This window comes from Lepisma saccharinum, chromosome 10, assembly GCF_977018435.1.
Source record: "Lepisma saccharinum chromosome 10, izLepSacc3.1, whole genome shotgun sequence".
Lineage (NCBI taxonomy): Eukaryota > Metazoa > Arthropoda > Insecta > Zygentoma > Lepismatidae > Lepisma > Lepisma saccharinum.
In genome coordinates, this window is record NC_139238.1 from 26,308,845 (window position 1) to 26,328,449 (window position 19,605).

Genomic DNA, 19,605 nt, shown 5'->3' on the forward strand with positions numbered 1-19,605 from the left:
CCCTTTTAAAGGCAGGCCCTGCAGGTCCTAGACAAGTAGCCAGTGGACTAATGCTTCTGCACGTGCTTTGTAAACTAGAGGAACATCCCAAGTGTACAAACGAGACCAATGGCCCTGTTGCGTGAACCTGAGTTTTTTTTTTTCTGGTCAAGTAAGAACCGTTATTTGAACCGACCACCCAAGTGCTTGGTTCTGTAATTATGCTAGGAAGATATCTTTCGCAAGAAAGCAGTATTGGCTTCTCCAAGAAGTGGCAATGTCACGCATGCTGTTCTCCGTTGCGAGGTTACTCACCTTTGCAGTGGTAATCTCCGATGGCTACCAGTTACGTAAGTAAATGCACTTACTATATTTCACGTTTAACTTGTAAATGAAATGGACATACTCCTGTTGGCTCGGGTACCCTTTTCTACACCCTCGATTTTTCGTACATTTCAAATATTCTCGTTACAAAAATTAGTTCTTCATAATAAACGATGTTTCTATATAGCGCGGAAAGTAATTTTTTAGATCTACGTGCTACGAAACTTACGTTTTTCATTAAATTAAAATTCCTTGCGTAACGTCAGAAACGTTTTTCACAACTTTATGATGGCGAATGATGCATTCATGTCACAGGCTCAAGTCTGAAGATTTCGGATGATCGATTTATGTCACAGGCGCACGTCTGATTTTTTTCTTTTTCTTCTTATGATTGACTTGTGCAATAGGAACATTTGCGATTGCGATATGTTCTTTGTGTGATATATTGGCGGATTGGACATTTCAGACATTCGATTTCATTTATGCGACTTAACAAATTGGAAATAATAATATTTTTTTGGCAACTGCATGCCGTAAAGGGGAGGGTTGTTTTTTCTAAATGACTTGTGTGATGGGATAATTTGCGACTTCTAATTTTTATGATGGGAAGGGAGTGGAGGTTGGTATTCTGTGGAAAAGGACAACAACGACTTTCAACGTAGGACTTACTTCATTTTTGGACTTACAAATTGAACTTCGACCCACAATTCAATACCTGGCCTTGGTAAAAAGAGGTAAGTTACCTTCTTTGGTTTAATTTTAGCCTTCAATGCGGAAAACAGTGAAAAATAGTGTTGGGGGCAGGTGACTTCGCCCAATTTCTAACATGCCTTTAAAAGGGACTCTATAGATACAGGCGGGGCCGCGGTAGCGGTAAGGGGCGGTAAGTCAATTACCCCAGGGGCGGAGCCGGGAACCGGTGGGAAATTTTGACTCAAGAATTGCAAACGACAAAATCGCCACTTTAAACGGCTGTACAGTCGTAAATACTTCTTTCCGCGCTCCAATGTTTTTTTATTCACAAATAGGATCACATAACCTTCATAATGAAAGAAAAAAAAAATCAAAATTCGAGGGTGTAGAATAGGGTACCCGACCCAAAAGGCGATTCGAAGTGTGTGGGATGCCCCTTTGTGATGGCATCCAAATGTCAACCTTTCTTCCACGTAGTACATCCTACCTATAATTGTTGCATGCTAACGAGGCTTTTACATCCATAGTGGTTCGGATCTTATTTTATACTGTAAAGGTCTAGAAATCCGTAAACTCTATTGGGTTTCGCAACATGACTGACAATTTTTTTTCCGCACAATTGAAATTCGGTCCAAGTTGAGTATTGTTTCATTGAAGAAAGGTTCCTGGACCGTATTTAAATTGATCCGAAAAAAATGTTCCTGGACCGAATTGAAATACTTTAGATAAAAATGTTCTTTACGGCCGAGAACCCATTTACGCTTTGCTGATTTTCTCTCATGGACCGGAATTGAATTTATTTAAAACTCCTGGACCTCTATACTGATCGCAACTCCAACTGGCGGTTGACCTTGATGGCTAATCTGTCCCCCCAATCATTTTCAAGGGGGGGTGGTCCGATGGGTGTCAACAAACACAGTTGGAAGTAAAAGCTGAAGGGATCACATCGCTCTCCCGAAGCAACGTTACCAAGCGTACTTCTGTTTTTGCAACTATGGCTGTGTGTCCACCTGCATTGTGCCATTAACCCCTGCTGATTTCTGGTGCTGACAATATCGTTGCCAGAGAAGACTCTTTCTCGCTTTACAGTACGTTTGGCAACATGCGGTGTACCCAACGCTCAATTGTTTCGTCCCGCGAACAACATTCGGTACCGTGTGACTCGAAAATGCCCGATTTCAGTCGAAGAAAATTCAACTGATCGTTGATTCGCTGTTTCCCAGCCGCCAGTTGGAGTTGCGTTCAGTATAACAACCCTGATGTGCAGTCCCGATTAGACTATCTGTGCATAAAGTGGACTTAAAAAAACTTCGTGTTTTGTGCTGTTCATTTGTGTTTGTGACTGTACTTTCATCCATCTCATCCTATCACCGTTCATTCTCATCTTCGCGATTAGCCAAAGGTGACAGAAAAACGAAGCAAAATAAACCAAATCAATCAATCAAACGATATCCGTGCCTCCACCGGGTGTCGAACCCGGGACTTTTGCTTACAAGGCAACGAAGTTAGCAGTACGCTATCGGGAAGGCGTAACTAAAGTGTACAGGCATGAGTTCAGTGGACGAAAAGTTCGTAACAAAATACTCAACTATAAAACGTACATTTACATTAATTTTTTAGTTTTGCAAATTTGTATATATTACTAAAACTAACTAACTAACTCTCTAGCCTTCTTAAACCCGAAGGTTCATGGCTGCAGCAACACAGGCCTTCCATCTGTCCCTATCTTGAGCAAGATCTATATACTCTTTTCCATCCCTACCGATTTCCCTTAGGTCCATCTCGACGTTGTCCCTCCATCTTCGTCTTGGCCTTCCTACTGGTCTCTTACCATCAGGTTTCCCAACAAGAATCCTGAAAACTCCTCTTTCCTCTCCCATTCGTGCCACATGGCCTGCCCACCTAAGTCTTCTTGATTTAATTATTCTAATAATGTCTGGACATGAATACAAATTATGTAGTTCTAAATTATGCAAACTTCTCCACTCACCTGTCTCCTCATCCCTTTTAGGTCCAAATATTTTCCTAAGGATCCTATTTTCAAATACTCTCAATTTATGTTCCTCTTTCAATGTGAGGGACCAAGTTTCACACCCATATAATACTACAGGTAAAATTACGGTTTTGTATATTTTAACTTTTAGATTCTTAGATATTAAACGAGAAGACAAAAGTTTATGAAGAGAGAAGTAACATGCATTTCCTGAATTAAGCCTACTTTTTATTTCCTCTTTAATAGCATTTTCATTTGTTAATATTACTCCTAAGTATTTGAATTTGGAAACTGTTTCAAACGAGTTGTTATCAATAATTAGATTTTGATTATTACCTAACACTTGGTTTCGGCCTGTAAGCATATATTTAGTTTTCTCTTTGTTAACTTCCAAACCTATCTCTTTAGCAGTTTTGAAAAATATTTTAGCATTATTCTTAATTGTATTCACATCATCCCCCAGTAAGTCTACATCATCTGCATATGCTAACAACTGAGTCACACCATTTAATTTTAGTCCTTCTTTAGTTTCGTTTACCTTCCTTACAGCATATTCTAAGGCAAAATTAAAGAGCAATGGAGATAATGCATCTCCTTGTTTTAACCCATCATGAATTGTAAATTTGTCAGACATATTAATACCCACACGAATTTTACTTTCTGTTTCACTGGTGCATATTTTTATCATACTAACAAGCTTCTTAGGTATTCCAAATTCTACTAATATATTATATAATTTATCTCTTTTGACCGAATCATATGCTTTTTTGAAATCAATGAATAGCTGATGGACATTTTGATTATATTCCCACTTTTTTTCAAGTGTCTGTCTGATGTGAAAAATTTGATCTGTAGTTGATCTGTTGCGTTTAAATCCACATTGATAATCACCTATAATTTCATTAGCATATGGGGTTAGTCTTGTTAAAAGAATGTTAGATAATATTTTATATGTTGTTGAGAGTAGAGAAATTCCACGGTAATTATTGCAGTTCATTTTATCACCTTTTTTAAACACAGGAACAATTATGGATTCTTTCCACTGTTGAGGGATTTCTTCTTTATTCCATATTAAACAAATTAATTTATGAATTTGACAAATTAATGAATTTCCACCATATTTAATTAACTCAGCTGGTATTAAATCAATGCCAGGTGCTTTGTTATTCTTTAGCCTTTTAATAGCATCTTTAACTTCAGTCAAGTTAGGTTCTGGGACTAAAGGTTCTGCTGTGTGTACTTCATTCACTTCTGATTTATCACCTACATGGACATTTAAAAGGTCATTAAAGTAGTTCTTCCATCTATTTAGAATATCGCTTGGGTCAGCAAGAAAATCACCGTCTTTATCTTTTATCAAGTTTACTTTAGGTTGCCACCCCTTTCTAAACTCATTTACACCTTTATATAAATCTCTGATATTTTTATTTTTGCTGTTTGTTTCAATTTCGTTAATTTTGCTTTTCAAGTAATCTCTTTTTTTACTTCTAAACGTGCGGTTAACTTCTCGCTTTATTCTATTATAATTGTTTAGATTTGTATCATCAGAGTTATTTAACCACCTAAGTCTAGCCTGATTTCTTATTTCTATTAGATTATGACATTCATTATCAAACCATGGCTTACTTTTTCTCGGTTTATGGTATCCTATACTTTCTTTAGCTGCTGATTCTATTGCATTACGTATGTGCTCCCAATTCTTATTTACGTCTGTTTCATTTATATTTTCATCATCATTTAAATCCTGCAAAACATCAAATCTATTTGACAGTTTAATTTGGTAATCTTTCTTAATTCTTTCATCAGTAAACTTTCCTGTATCAAATTTTATAACTTTTAGATTTTGTTGCTTATGATTTATCACTGAGAGTCTTTCTCTTAATTTAGCAATTACTAAATAATGGTCACTGGCACAGTCAGCACCTCTATGTGTACGAACGTCAATTATACTAGTATGCCTTCTCTTATCAATGAGAATATGATCTATCTGATTATGAGTTTTACCATCTGGAGAAGACCAGGTATATTTATGGATATCTTTATGTTTAAAAGTGGTACTTTTCACAATTAAATTCTTTGAGGTTGCAAAAGTAATCAATCTTATACCATTATCATTACTTAATTCATGAAGACTTTCTTTACCAATCGTGGGTTTAAATGTCTCTTCTTTCCCAATCTGTGCATTACAGTCACCTAACAGAATTTTCATATCATACTGAGAAAATTTATCAAAGACATGTTCTAACTCTGTATAAAAATCATCTTTAGTATTATCATCTTTATCTTCCGTTGGTGCATGTATGTTTATTAAAATAATTTTACACCACCTACCCTGTAAAACTGCATATGATATCCTATCATTAATAAATTCTATTGTTTTAAGAGCCGAGATAATTCTATTATTTATGAAAAAGCCTGTTCCAAAATTATGATTTTCAGTACCACCATAGAAAAAAGTATAATTTTTAGTTTTACAATTCCCTTCTCCTGGCCACCTAACTTCCTGGACAGCTACTACATCTAATTTACACTTGACTATCTCATTAACTGTACACTGAAATGCCCCAGGCCGGTAAAGGCTCAGAACATTCCAGGTGCCTAATTTAATATTTTTCTTATTCCTAACGTAGATCTTATCCTTAGTCCAGGGACCTCCCAAAGTAGTCCCCACCCGGAGATCCGAACGGGGGACTATTTTACCTCCGGAATATTTTACCTTGGGAACATCCATGGCCTTATATTGCTGATTCTTGACATGGCTTTTTACAGTGCAGAGTTGTCAGCTCTACGCCTAACCCCCAATATGAATGGAGGAACTACTACACAAGACAAACACAAACACATTAGACAGCACAACTACTACACAAGACACACACAAACACTTCACAACTATAACACAATATAAACACAAACACACCACAACTACTACACAAGACAAACACAAACAAATTAGACAGCACAACTACTACGCAAAACAAACCTACTAGACAGCACAACTACTACACAAACATACTAGACAGCACAACTACAACACAAGACACATACATACACACCACCGATACTACACAAGACAAATACAGGGTGGGAAATAACCCCTTGCCAGGGGTCCACAGTAAAAAGCAACAACAATCAAAAAATCACGGAAACACCAAATGCTCCCCACGACAACTGCGGCCACAAAAACAAAATTAAAAACAAAATTAAAAGTTAGTATGTCAGCCATTTGCTTCTTTCACAGCACGAAGATGATCAGGGTAGGAGCTCAGAAGATTAGCAAACAGTCCGTTGCAACTGTCCCCGGTGTGGAGCAGTTTGTTGCAATATTTTAAATAAAATTAACTTTTCAAATGTTACTTAACAAAATTAGTATATTAACCAATTTCTACAGTCACTATAGTAACGAATAACAAACAAAATAACATCAAAATTGAACAGAGTAGCACAACAGAATTTTCTTCATTCTTTTCACAATATTTCTTGAATTTGAGTGATTATGGTTAAAAGAAGTAAAGACATAAAACCAAAATACTGAATTTACGAGCATGACCATAATATATTTGTGCTCCATTTTCTATTACGAAACCAACGGGCACATGTAAAATAAAGTAAAGCCCAACAATTTTTATTTTTTAAAAAAATCTATGAACTGTTAAATGAGAATACAACCACTGACTTATTGTTTATAGCTTGGATCACTGATGTGGGGGTAAAGGGGTACCCCCTCTCATGTGCCTCCTGGCTGTCACATTAATTCTACTTGCTTTCGGATTTATATTATTTTTCCCATCGGATATACTGTACCGCCTTTGCGATTCTGTTTCCAAAAAGAGGATAGGGAAGGAGTTTATATATTCTTCAAGCCTTCTCCCGGGCTAGAACACACTTTTTCCGAAAGAAAAAATAAGTTTTTTTTTTTTCATCATTGTATAATTTTTACACAAGTTATTAACCATTTTAACATATTTTTTGCACATGGGGTGGGTCAAAATTGGTCCAAATTCGAATATCAACCCCTTCAAAGTAACAATGCTTACTCTGGGGACTCTGAAAGGGCACAGAATTGGGAGTTTACCATACACATCAATTGAACTATATTATTTTAACAGTGAACATCCTTCCCATAAAAATGATAACTCACATGTGCCGTTATAACCATTCAGTACTATCAAAATTTAAAAAGTGCACATTGTGATCAAAATCTCACTGGCCAAATAAATGTAGTCAGACATAGTGGCCTCAAATGTTGTACTACGGACCATGTGTAGTACATTACATGTAAAGAAAATTGCACCTCAGTGAATAAAATAAGTGCAACAAACGTATTGTTCAACTAATTTCCTTCAAATTTTAGACATTTTTAAAAAAAAACGTTTCACAGTTTCCAGGAAATTGGTCATTACTTTGAGAGGGATCACTGTAGGAAGGACTAAATTTTTGTCATGGAGAACCATATGGTTGAAGTATAATCTTAACGCAGTTTTTGAATATGGATCAAAATCAAATTTCAATAACAGCCCCTTCAAAGTAAAGATGCTTTTCCCGGGAACTGTGAAAGTTTGTAGAATCGAGATGTGACCATATTTTCAACTGGACTTCAGAGCTGCTCAGTGTAATTTTACTTAGTGATTAGGTAGAAATGCTCTAAAATATGTATTTATGTGACTGCAAGGGCATGCTAAGAGGTTGGATGGTTCAATATCCCTGAAATACCTTTTTCGTCTTAAAACTAAAGCATATGGCATGTAAAAGTTGCCCACTCCCTTCATATCTGAATGTTCTCACTTTTCTTGCTTACAGATGAAGTAAGGTTGTGTGGCCGTACAGGCTAGCTCTTTCTGTCCTGGGCCGCTTGGTTGAAGCTGAACAAAAGGCAGGTGGGGACCAAGCTGACCAGGGTTCGATGCCCGGCCATACCTGCATGGTACACATAAACAAATTGAAATTATTGAAATGATGGAAAAGGAGGGGGGGTTGTATGTGAAATTATAGTAATTCTGATTGTTGAACTGTAATTATTTTGATGTGCATTTACATTAAGGTTCACTGCAAGTGTCTGTCTATTGTGAGGATGTCAAGTCCACCACCTAATTTTGATTTCGGTCACTTACTCCGATGTGCTGGCGCTGACCACTAATGCATCCGTTATCGGCCATTAGGGAACTTGGTTGTCCCAAATGTCCGTGGTGTCAGCTATTGCAGTACAGAACTCGGACCGACGATCAACTTCTCCCACTACCCCCTTAACACAATCTGCTGCTTCCTGGGGTGTCAATCGCACTGCCCTCCGGTAATGACTCCTACACATGCATCAGGCCGCGGGAGCACACGTCATAGTTCACACCTGTCTTCTGGACACTGACACTGAAATCGTCCCAAAAGGCCAAGAAAATTCAAAAATCGCTCAATCGGCCCTTCCTTAAGGGTGAAAATGCCCTTTTTTCACGTCCTTAGCAACCGTTGCCACGGGCATTTTTTTACAGCACATATTATTTCCTTTTTTTTTATATAAATGTATATTTGGTTGTAGCTTTGCTGCTATGCACCAGTTACATTTGTTTTACATTTTATAATTTTACAATTTCATAATTTTACAATTTCATAATTTTACAATTTCATAATTTTACAATTACATAATTTTACCATTTCATAATTTTATAATATAATATTTTCTCTCACAATATAGTTTTTAAGTACATATATTATTTTCTTCGTTGGGTTGCTCAAAAGTGTTGACAAGGCGTATGCGCCATTATATCCTGCTTCTTTTAGATCTCTTAAGAAATAATCACGCGTAGTTACATTAAGGCGACATTCAAATATAATGTGATCAGGTGTTCCTTCAGTTGCACCACACTGACAGATTGGGGATTGAACGATTTTCCTAGTATACAGGTCTTTAGGTGCTAGGGTGTAATTTAGCCGACATCTAAGAAGGCTTGTTAAAGAGTTTCTTGAGAGGTTAATATCTTGATACCAAGGTTCTTTAGGTATAAGTGGTTGAATTGAATAATAATTTTTCCCTTTAGTCTTCCCTGTAATTGTCCATTGTTTCTGCCAACTTTTCAACAATTCTGTTTTAGCATGCGACTCGAGCGCTTTTGCAGAAAATTTGATCCGAAGGGATCGGTGACTTGATTCTTCAGCTGCGTACTTGGCTAATGTGTCTGCTATGTGGTTCCCTTCTATGGATGTATGCCCAGGAGTCCAGACAAAAGAAATACTGTATCCTGAGTTGGTTAGTTTGTGATACAAAATTTTTATGTTAACAATGTACCAGTCTACATAGTAATCAGCTGTTATGGATCCCAGGGAGTGTAAGACTGACGCTGAATCAGTGGCTATCACTACCCTCTTGAGGTTTTTCTCCTGTATATATAACAATGCTTGACGAATAGCAAATGCTTCCGCCGTGAATATTGAAAATTCTGCTGGTAATGGGTAGATTTTGTATTCCATTAGATTATTGCAATATATTGCAGCTCCAGTGTTACCAGTTGCGAACTTTGATGCGTCTGTATATACTATGTAAAAATCTTCATGCACTACAGAGTGTACATATTCCATGAATATGTTATTCACCATACTTGGTATTGACGTTCGTGTATCTTTATCTGGATATGGAGGAAAGTGAACGGGAAGTATTGTTGCTAATTTAAAATAGTCTGTCGTAAAGCACGGAGACGTTGAAAATCTAATAACTTTCGGTATGAAATCCTTAATCGACTTGTATGCTGTGAATAAGATTGGAAGATTTAATTTATATTTAGCTGTACGGTTTGATGACATTAAGGCTTGTAAAAGTGATAACTTTGGTATTATCGGACTGGATATGGAAGACATCTTTTTCATTAAGAATTTTCTCGCAAGATATTGCGCCCGTAGATGAAATGGTGGTTCTCCTACTTCAACAAACGTAGCCTGTTTCGGTGTTCCTTTCCATAGACCAAAGATTCTACATAAACTATGATATTGTATTGAAGATATTTTCCCAAATGCCCAATTTAGATTATTGTTCATCAAGAAAGAGCCATATTCTAATCTTGAGTTTAGCATTTGCTTGTGAACAATGTGGAGTAGTCTAGGATCTGCTCCCCACTTTTTCTTGACTGTGAGACATTTGATAATGTTAAAGGCCTTAAGCGCCTTTTCTTCCATGTGTTCTACTTGGGCTTTCCATTTCAATTTATCATCCAACATAATGCCAAGAAATTTGTGTGTCCTAGTTTGTTTTATGTGTGATCCATTAATGTCTAACACAACTGGAGTTTGTAATCTTCTTCTATGGAACACAATTACAGATGATTTTTCTACGTTAATGTTTATGCCATTGTTACCACACCATGTGCATAATTCGTTTAAAGCCAGTTGTGTTTTCTCTATACCATCAGATAGATTCTTGCTGCTTTTGTATATAACAATATCATCTGCATATTGCAATAATCTAGCATACTTCAATACTTGTTTGCCAAGATCATAAGTATACAAATTAAATAATGTTGGACTTAACACCGCACCTTGCGGAAGTCCTTGACTAGTTGTGCGAGCATTTGAAAGTTGATGACCGTAACGAACATAAATTTTTCTCTTTAGTAATAATCCAACTATACTTTTAATAAATTGCTTAGCAAGATTGAGATTTTTTAGTTTTTTAACAAGCAAATCTATAAGCACTGCATCATATGCACTAGAAAGATCCGAAAAACAACTATACAAAATTCGCGACGAACAATTGACAACCATATGTCTAAAATAAGTGTAGTCAAAACATCTATTGTCCCCATTCCTCTTCTGAATCCCATTTGATATTTTGGTAATATATTGTTATATTCAATCCACCAAGTAATTCTATTAAGTATAAGATGTTCATAAATTTTTGATAAGCATGACGCTAGAGCTATTGGCCGATAATTTTTAGAACATCCTGGTGTTTTTCCTGGTTTAAGGATTGGAATTATAACAATTTCCTTCCATTGAAGGGGAACTTGTCCACTCTTCCATATCACGTTATAAAGTTCTAATAATTTATCTATCCCCAGTTGCGGTAAGTTTTGTATACATTCATATGATATGCCATCCATTCCTGGTGACGACGAAGGTTTCCTTTCACTTATAACTTTTATTAGTTCTGCACTGGTATATGGACATTCCAATGTTGATGGTGTGAATTCATTCATTGAATTTAATATGACATTAAAATCACAGTCGCTGGAGTCTGGTGTTAGGGTTCGATGAAATTCTGTTATCCATTGACTGCTTATGTCGCCTCCATGATATCTACTAATATTATTGGCATTAGACATTCTGTTAATAACTTTCCACGTTGTGGTTAAGGATGATTCATTTGTTAATGAGGAACAAAACGTTTTCCAAAACTCTGCCTTAGTTTGTCTTAAGTATCTTTGAGTTTTGGCTGCTGTTTCTTTGTACTTCAAGAAATGGTTCATTGTTGGGTTTTCTTTATATTTGATGAATGCACTTTGTCTAGCGTTTATCAATTTCTGGCAGTTTGTCGTCCACCACGGAGCAATCTTTCTTTTTGAGTCACGTTGACGGGGAATTGTAGATCTGTTCAAATTCTCTTTAATTAGTGATGTATAGTTTTCGTAATCTTTCCCTAAATTTTGTTGTTGGTAATTTTCAGTAGAGATATTGATTTGCCTTGAAAATTCGTTCCAGTTAATATTTTTAGAATAGTATGGACGTGTTGGTCTTTCCGGAAGATTACTAGATATAAGTGTTGTATCTATATTTGAATCAAATGATATCAAAATTGGAAGATGATTACTATTATATGGATTTTGCAGAATTCTCCAGTTAATATCTGCAACTATATTCTCTGTCACGAGTGTTATGTCAGGGGCACTAGGATTTTCATTTGGTCTCGAGATATATGTGGGAGTGCCATCGTTTAGTATTGTTACATTTGACTCTTGAATATATCTGCACAGAGATTTCCCTGACATATCTGAACCATAACAACCCCACAATGGATGATGTGCGTTAATATCCCCTCCGATTATAATAGAAGTATTTGCCGGAAGTTGTTGGAAGAGATTACACCAGAACGAATACAGTAATTTAGACGAAGGTGGATTATATATTGTAACAAATGTAGTACTATCTATTGTTACTCCAACTATTTGAATATTATCAGGCATATTCCTTAAATGTATTACTTCATACCTATAATTATTTTTAATCCCTATGGCCACTCCACCATATCCGTCATCTCTGTCGTGTCTTATCCAGTGGTATCCATAGGCTTTAAGTTTTGATTCGGGTTTCAACCACGTTTCTTGAATTAATATAATGTCTGCTGGGTAAAAGTGAATAATGTTTTCTAGACTGTGTATATTTGGAATTATGCTTCTAATATTCCATTGTATAATTCTCTTTATCCTGCCTGGCATTCTGAGTGATGAATTAGATAATTTATTATACTTGATGCTACAACAGACCAATCCTGTTTCACGTTATGTGATGACGAGGTATTGGCGAAGTTGCATATTCCTGCTAGATACTTAGAAAAATTTGTTAAAAAAGGGTCATTCATTGATGATCCACAATCTGAACTCGCTTGCATTTTCTGCGATAGTGGAAGTAATTTGTCTTTTTGATCTAAAGCCGAGTTCATTGAACCACTCTGCTGCTTTTCTTTCCAATGTGGTTTTGTTTTGTCAATTGTCGCTGGTTTCTGTCTTTCTTTTTGTTCTCGATTTTGAGATGTTTCTGATGATTTTGGACGTTTTCCCTGAGATAACTTTGTTGTTTCCTGGTTACGATCCACTTGTTGAGCGTAATTAAAAGCTCTTTTGTTAGGCAGTTGGTGATGAAGCGTTTGGTATTGGATATCTTGTTTATAAGTATTTGCATTATTATTATATTGGGTCTGTGTTGTTTCCTTGCATGTTGATGCGTAGGACATGTTGTATATTCTGTTCTCACTTGGTACTACTGATGCAGTACTTAAAGTAGTTTTTGGGTATTTTTTCACAGCTTTATGATAAAATACCCAATTGGGGCCTTATGATGTATTTGTAAGAAGTGCAAATGAAATTAATGGAACAAATAGAAGAAATATTGGTCAGCTACATATACTAAAATTAGGGAAAAAACTTCATGAAACCAAAATCGAAGGTCTAAAGACAATTGAGACCATGGGGAAAAATCTGGCGAAATTGGAATTCAGATCTGCGAAAAATGCTAACAACTTTCTCTCTCATCCAGTTCTAATGAACAATAACTGGTTTGCTTATGTGCCAGCACATAAAGTGAGGAGAATGGGTGTAATTAGGGGAATAGATACCTCATTTACAGATGATGAATTATTAGAAAACATAAAACCTAATGTTTTCAACGTACTCAAAGTGAGACGAATAATGAAATACAAAATTGACGAAAATGGAAGTCGAATTGCTGAGCCAACGAGATCAATAATATTGACATTTGATGCCCAAACCTTACCAGCATATGTAACTTTATATTATTCAAAGATTGATGTAGAGCATTACATTCCCATGGTAAAGCAATGCACAAACTGCTACTATTATGGGCATTTCAAATCTAACTGTAAGAGTAAATTGAAGTGTAAACGTTGTGGGCAAAATCATGAATTCTCAAGCTGTAATAATAATGTCATATGCATTCACTGTTCACAAGAACACTGGGCAACAGACAAGGACTGTCCAGAAAAACAGCGACAAAAGGATATAGTGAAGACTATGGCGCTTGAGGGCTTATCTTATCATGAAGCTGTGAAAAAATACCCAAAAGCTACTTTAAATACTGCATCAGTAGTACCGAGTGAGAACAGAATATACAACATATTATTTCCTTCAATTCTTAATTGTCTAGCTACATTATATTTCTCACAGATCTATAGCACACAGATGAATGAACTCATGACTTTGAAAAGGTGCCTGAAACAAGGGTGACATCTACATAATACGGAGTTTCAGCCCAGATACAATTACGTATATATTGTTATACTCAATGCTTAAATATCTACATCGTGCTTGTTTTAATAAAATGTTTAGGGGGTATAATGACATGCAATTCCTTAGAGCTTGCCGTGCCTGTTGTTGTCCATGGAAACGGACGTTGCTAGGGAACTTATAGAAAGTTTTATTTTCACTCCGAAAACTACTGTAAGGGAATTATGCTAGACTCTTCGAATTTCAAAAAACGAGCATCAGAATTTATTACAGAGGCAAGGTAGGAATTTGAGGGGAATGACGGAAAACAGTTATTATCCAATTGCGTTAAAAAATGTGAAAATGACAAAAGACGTAAATATTGCATTTTCAATTTAGTCACTATTCAATTCGTTTATGCAAAACATCCAACTACTTATCTTGAAACGGTTATTACTTACTCAGTTCATTATTAAGAAAATAGACAATAATAGTTTGAATATTTGTACCTTATTAGAGCCCATACACACATAAAGTTACTTTCTAGTTAGTAAAATATACTATTGCCTTCGAGTTCTAAGTACCCAGGATATTAAATCTTGATAGAATTTGTATGAAATTGAGAGAGAGTATATTTACATTCTAAAAAAGCAAACACACAGAGAGTAACACAGATAACACTTGGCTATTTTTATCTATTTTTGCATTCAAAGCAATGACGGTGTTCTTTACTGAAGCGCGTACCCAGGATATTTTTGAGGGAGCTGCCATATCCAAAAATGTGTGTATATATCCAACCATATTATATATATATATATATATATATATATATATATATATATATATATATATATGTGTGTGTGTGTGTGTGTGTGTGTGTGTGTGTGTGTGTGTGTAATGTGAAGAAATTATAAAACAGGTGTAATATTTTTATTAAATCTTTCATTTTAATAAATTATTGCTTTCTATTGATAATGATCATTAAGCTTTCATATTTACATGTCTTACATTTTCATTTCATTTTTATTTTGTATATGTTGCTATACCCATTACCTAGGATTTTTTTTTGAAGAAGAGGGGTTAGATCCGAAAATGTGGAACAAAGAGAAGATGAGAAATGCTGTGAGACTGATTGAATACGGTGCTTTTCTGCCAAGTTTGTCTAATCGCGACGATAAGAATTGATGAAGGAACACAGTCACAAAGAACACCTATGTTCAGGCTAGGATTAGGATCCGAAACCCCTGGTGTCGTAGCACGTTTGAGTTTTTAGTTTTAGGTCCACCTTTTTGCACTGATAGGCTAATCGGGACTGGACCTACAGTTTAAATTGGGATCCCAACCACTATATGCCTCCACCCGGTCAAAAGGTCATAGTGCAGAGGCAAAATGGGGGAAAGTGGGAGGCAATTGACTCCCATGCCCCCTAATCGCCGTCACTGCTGGTAGCCTTGCATCAGTGGTTACTAAAACTGCCCAATATTGCAGACTGCAGACTTCTGGAGTCTACGTCTCTATACAACAAAAACATTCATTTATGCAAAGACAAAACTGATTTTTTTGAAAATGTATTTTCGTAGCTTTTTTATGTGTTCATATTTAAAGATTTCATGGTTCGAGATGAGGGGGGGGGGGGACGCCTGGCTCTACGTACCTCCAATGAATAAAGTTGATGAAATCAGCTGCTTTTGCCATGGCGGTAGGCTTTCGCAGTTTGACAATGGACAGAGCGATGACGTTACTCTGGGAGTTTTTATAAATCCTCTCCCCCCGACGACAATAAACAAATAAACAATGGGCTATTAATAATAGAACTTCATACACGAAGTAGGATGAAATTTGTTTTCCAGAATGATTTTTCAGTGCCGTTTCTTCCTTAGTTAAGAAATTCCATACTATGTACTTTCAATTTGATTACCTATGACGACAATAAGAACATCCCTGGCAGGATGTTAATTCGCATATACTGTTGCTGTTGTACATAAATGATTCTTTCATGCTGCCATTAGGAACGGTGTGTTCTGTATAGCTCAAATAGACTCATATTAAAGTAATTTTGGTTACGTTACAGTTTACCAAAGCCTCGAGTGTCTAAGTAGCCTCCGTTACAGGTTCGAATCACGGTGGATGTGCATTTCATAAGTTCATCATTCATCCTCATGGTCGCAATTCTTTTTAAGACAACGAGTGGCAGTTTCGCACCAAGGGTGCCTTTAGTTCAATATCGTCGGAAAGGGGCCCAGCTACTCAGGGTGCGAAATCATTCAAGACTGGTGGAGGAGAAAGATCTTAATTTAGATACTCACCCCCATATTAATTATTCTATATACAGGGTGTCCCACGAACGGCGCAACTGGGAATTAAGAGTGGCGTTACTTTGTAACCGAAACCTGTACATACATAAGTCATACACCAAATATTAGCCCTGTCGAAGTAGATATTTTTAAACATAGAAACAACAAACGGGATGCAGTGTTGTCCATGCAGTGTTGCCAAATGTAAGTGAAAGTGTAAATTTATTTTTCCACAAAGCATGGAAAATTGCATGTCAAACATTCGTACGGAAATTTGGACGTCAATTTCCACCTTGGGTAGGTGGACTATTTCGCCATCTATAGTTCAGAGTAGGGATGGCCAGATCCGGATCAAGAATTTTTCGGATCCGGATCCAGAACTTTCGGATCCGGTTCCAAAACTTTCGGATCATGATCCGGATCCGGTACTTTCGGATCCGGATCCGTTTTGCCATCCCACATGCGCTTCTTTGGAAAGTAAGAATGTTCTTATAACAATTTTTTTCCATGCTAATATACATATACATACATACACACACACATATATATATAGTGTGTGTGCGCGCGTGCGCGATTTGTGATTTGTAATAAATTTATACACTTACAAGGTTAGGTCTAAGTCTCCCCCTCCGATTTCCATAAAACTTGGCAAGTGTGTAGAGGCCCCCCTCCCTCCTCAAATGTCAAGATGAGGAAAAATTGAAGTGGGGATCTGACCCCGAAACCACGTAAATATGGCATAGGAAGAAACAGGGGGCCCTATCTATACACCTGTCAAATTTCATGGGAATCGGAGGGGGACATAGAGGGTCAGATGATCCCCACGTCAATTTGTCCTCATCTTGACATTTGAGGCGGGTTTTGCCCCCTAAAACAGTTTTTTAGCCGAAACAAAAAAACAAAACACGTATTTCTTCCTTTGGGCCCCTCTATACACCTGCGAAGTTTTATGAAAATCGGAGGGGGACACAGGGGTCAGATCCTTACTTCAATTTGTCCTTATCTTGACATTTGAGGGGATTTTGCCTACTAAAACAGTTTTTAGCTGAAACAAAAAATACGTATTTCTTCCTTTTTGCCCCTCTATCCACCTGCCACGTTTCATGGAAATCGGAATGGAACACAGGGGTCAGATCCCCACTTCAATTTGTCCTCATCTTGACATTTGAGGGGAGGTTGCCCCCTAGAACAGATTTTTAGCCGAAACAAAAAAACGTATTTCTTCATTTGGGCCCGTTTATACACAAACCTGCCAAGTGTCATGGAAATCGGAGGGGGACACAGGGGTCAGATTCCCACTTCAATTTGTCCTCATTTCGACAATTGAGTGGGTTTTGCTCTGTAAAACCGTTTTTTAGCTGAAACAAAAAAAAAACGTATTTCTTCCTTTGGGCCCACTATACACCTGCCAAGTTTCATGGAAATCGGAGGGGGACACATAGGTCAAATGCCCACTTAAATTTGTCCTCATCTTAACATTGAGGGGGTTGTGCCCCCTAAAACCGTTTTTTAGCTGAAACAAAAAAACACGTATTTCTTCCTTTGGGCCCGACTATACGCCTGCCAAGTTTCGTGGAAATCGGAGGGGGACACTTAGATAACCTCCCTTGTTAGTCTTACACTTTGTAATTATATAATACTGCATATATTATAATGTTTTATTTTATTTGTAAAACTGTAACTGTAGAACAATTGTATAATTTTTGTAAAACAATTCTATCTTGTTATATGTGTTAAAGGTTTCATCCTGGAATGTAATGTCTCACATTTATGTGTGTTTTCATTTCCAATAAATTCGAATGAATACATATTCGTTTCAATGGCATTTACAAAATCACCACTGACATTTTATGTTAAACAAGTAAGATTATTTTTGTGCACGAGTGTGTTAGCCGATGCGTAGCAAAGTATATTAGGAACAACACTTGAAAAAAACTCTTGTAGGACTAACTAATGAAAAATTTCTTTGTAATCGAAGATCATAATACCTTTTTAGGTGTGGTAATATTATAATGGGATTGAGTTACGAAACTCTCGGATCCGGATCCGGATTTTCGGATCCGGATCCAGATCCGGAACTCTAGGATCCGAATCCAGATCCGGATCCAGATCCGAAACTTCCAGACCCGGATCCGGATTCAGATCCGGAACTTTCGGATCCGGATCCGGATCCGAATGGATCAGGATTTTTCGGATCCGGATCCGTTTGGCCATCCCTAGTTCAGAGAAGAAAACCGATGGTTTTCGCGTATAGCCAATTCTGAAATGCCTCGTAAAGGCGTACCGGTCCAAATGGGTGTTTTAAAAAAAATATGAGGTACAGTGGCAACACTGTTGATGTTTGAGGGCAACAAAAGGTGTGTTTAGTGATGGTCTATGACATGGAAATACTGGAAACAGGAAAACAAGAAAATGAAAATTATGGTGAAAAAAGTGTTACTTACCTACTCCTGGCAACCATGCAATGCGTGTAACAGGCAGTGTAGCTTTACAAAAGATGTTGAAAATGACAATCATTTTCCCTGAGGCGTTCATCAACACGTTTTATCATGTTGGAAGCAACTTTATGGAAGGTTGATTGGTTTATGTTGTTAATGGCTGTGCAAATGTTTATTTTTAGATCATCAAGTTCTTGGGTTATTAATGTAAACTGTTTGTTTCAAATAACCCCACAGAAAAAATCTGGAGACGTCAGATCCGGGGAGCGACTGGGCCATAAGTTTTTGCTTATAATGTGATCGCCAAAAAACTCTGCCAACATGTCTAAAGTTTCATTAGACGTGTGACATGTTGCGGAGTCTTGTTGAAACCAACAATCACGTTCATCACGTTCCAACAGAGAAATAAACTGTGTGATAAGATCACGATAAACTATTCCGTCAACTGTTGTGTTGAAAAAGAATGGACCGATTATTTTTCTCCGCGAAATCGCGCGCTACACACCGATCTTTTGTGGATGAAGTGATTGTTCATGTAACAAATGGGAATTGTTACTTGACCAGTGTCGAGAATTTTGACTGTTGACATATCCATTTAATATGACCTATGCTTCATCCGTGAAAAAACCTTATCCAAAATATTCACACCATTGTCTCTAATAAAATTTCTAAACCACTGGCAGTATCTTACACGTGCACCTTTGTCTGCTTCCTTCAGTTCTTGCACAGCCTGTACCTTATATGCACGTAGGTGCAATTGCTTTAACGCTCGGTAAGTTGTTGTTTCTGATACACCTGACTGTGCAGCAAATTTACGAACAGATTTCCTGGGAGATTGTGATATTCTCTGCTCCACATCCTGCAGCACACCTTGTGTCAAAACTGGTGGTTGTCTGTGGTAGGGTTTGTCATTAACTGATCCTGTTTCACGAAATCTGGAAACAAGTCGATATATCGTCGAATTTTCTGGA

The 19,605-nt window shown here is 36.9% G+C and overlaps 1 protein-coding gene across 1 annotated transcript in view; it reads left to right on the top strand.

Moving 5' to 3' along the window:
• Positions 1 to 250: 250 nt before the first annotated feature.
• Positions 251 to 19,605, top strand: part of LOC145994259 (protein takeout-like) — a 38,462-nt gene continuing 19,107 nt past the window's right edge. The window contains exon 1 of the mRNA XM_083130364.1: positions 251 to 329. Within this exon, the coding sequence (XP_082986490.1) occupies positions 257 to 329 (73 nt within the window). The 5' untranslated portion in view covers positions 251 to 256. The remainder of the gene's footprint in view (positions 330 to 19,605) is intronic.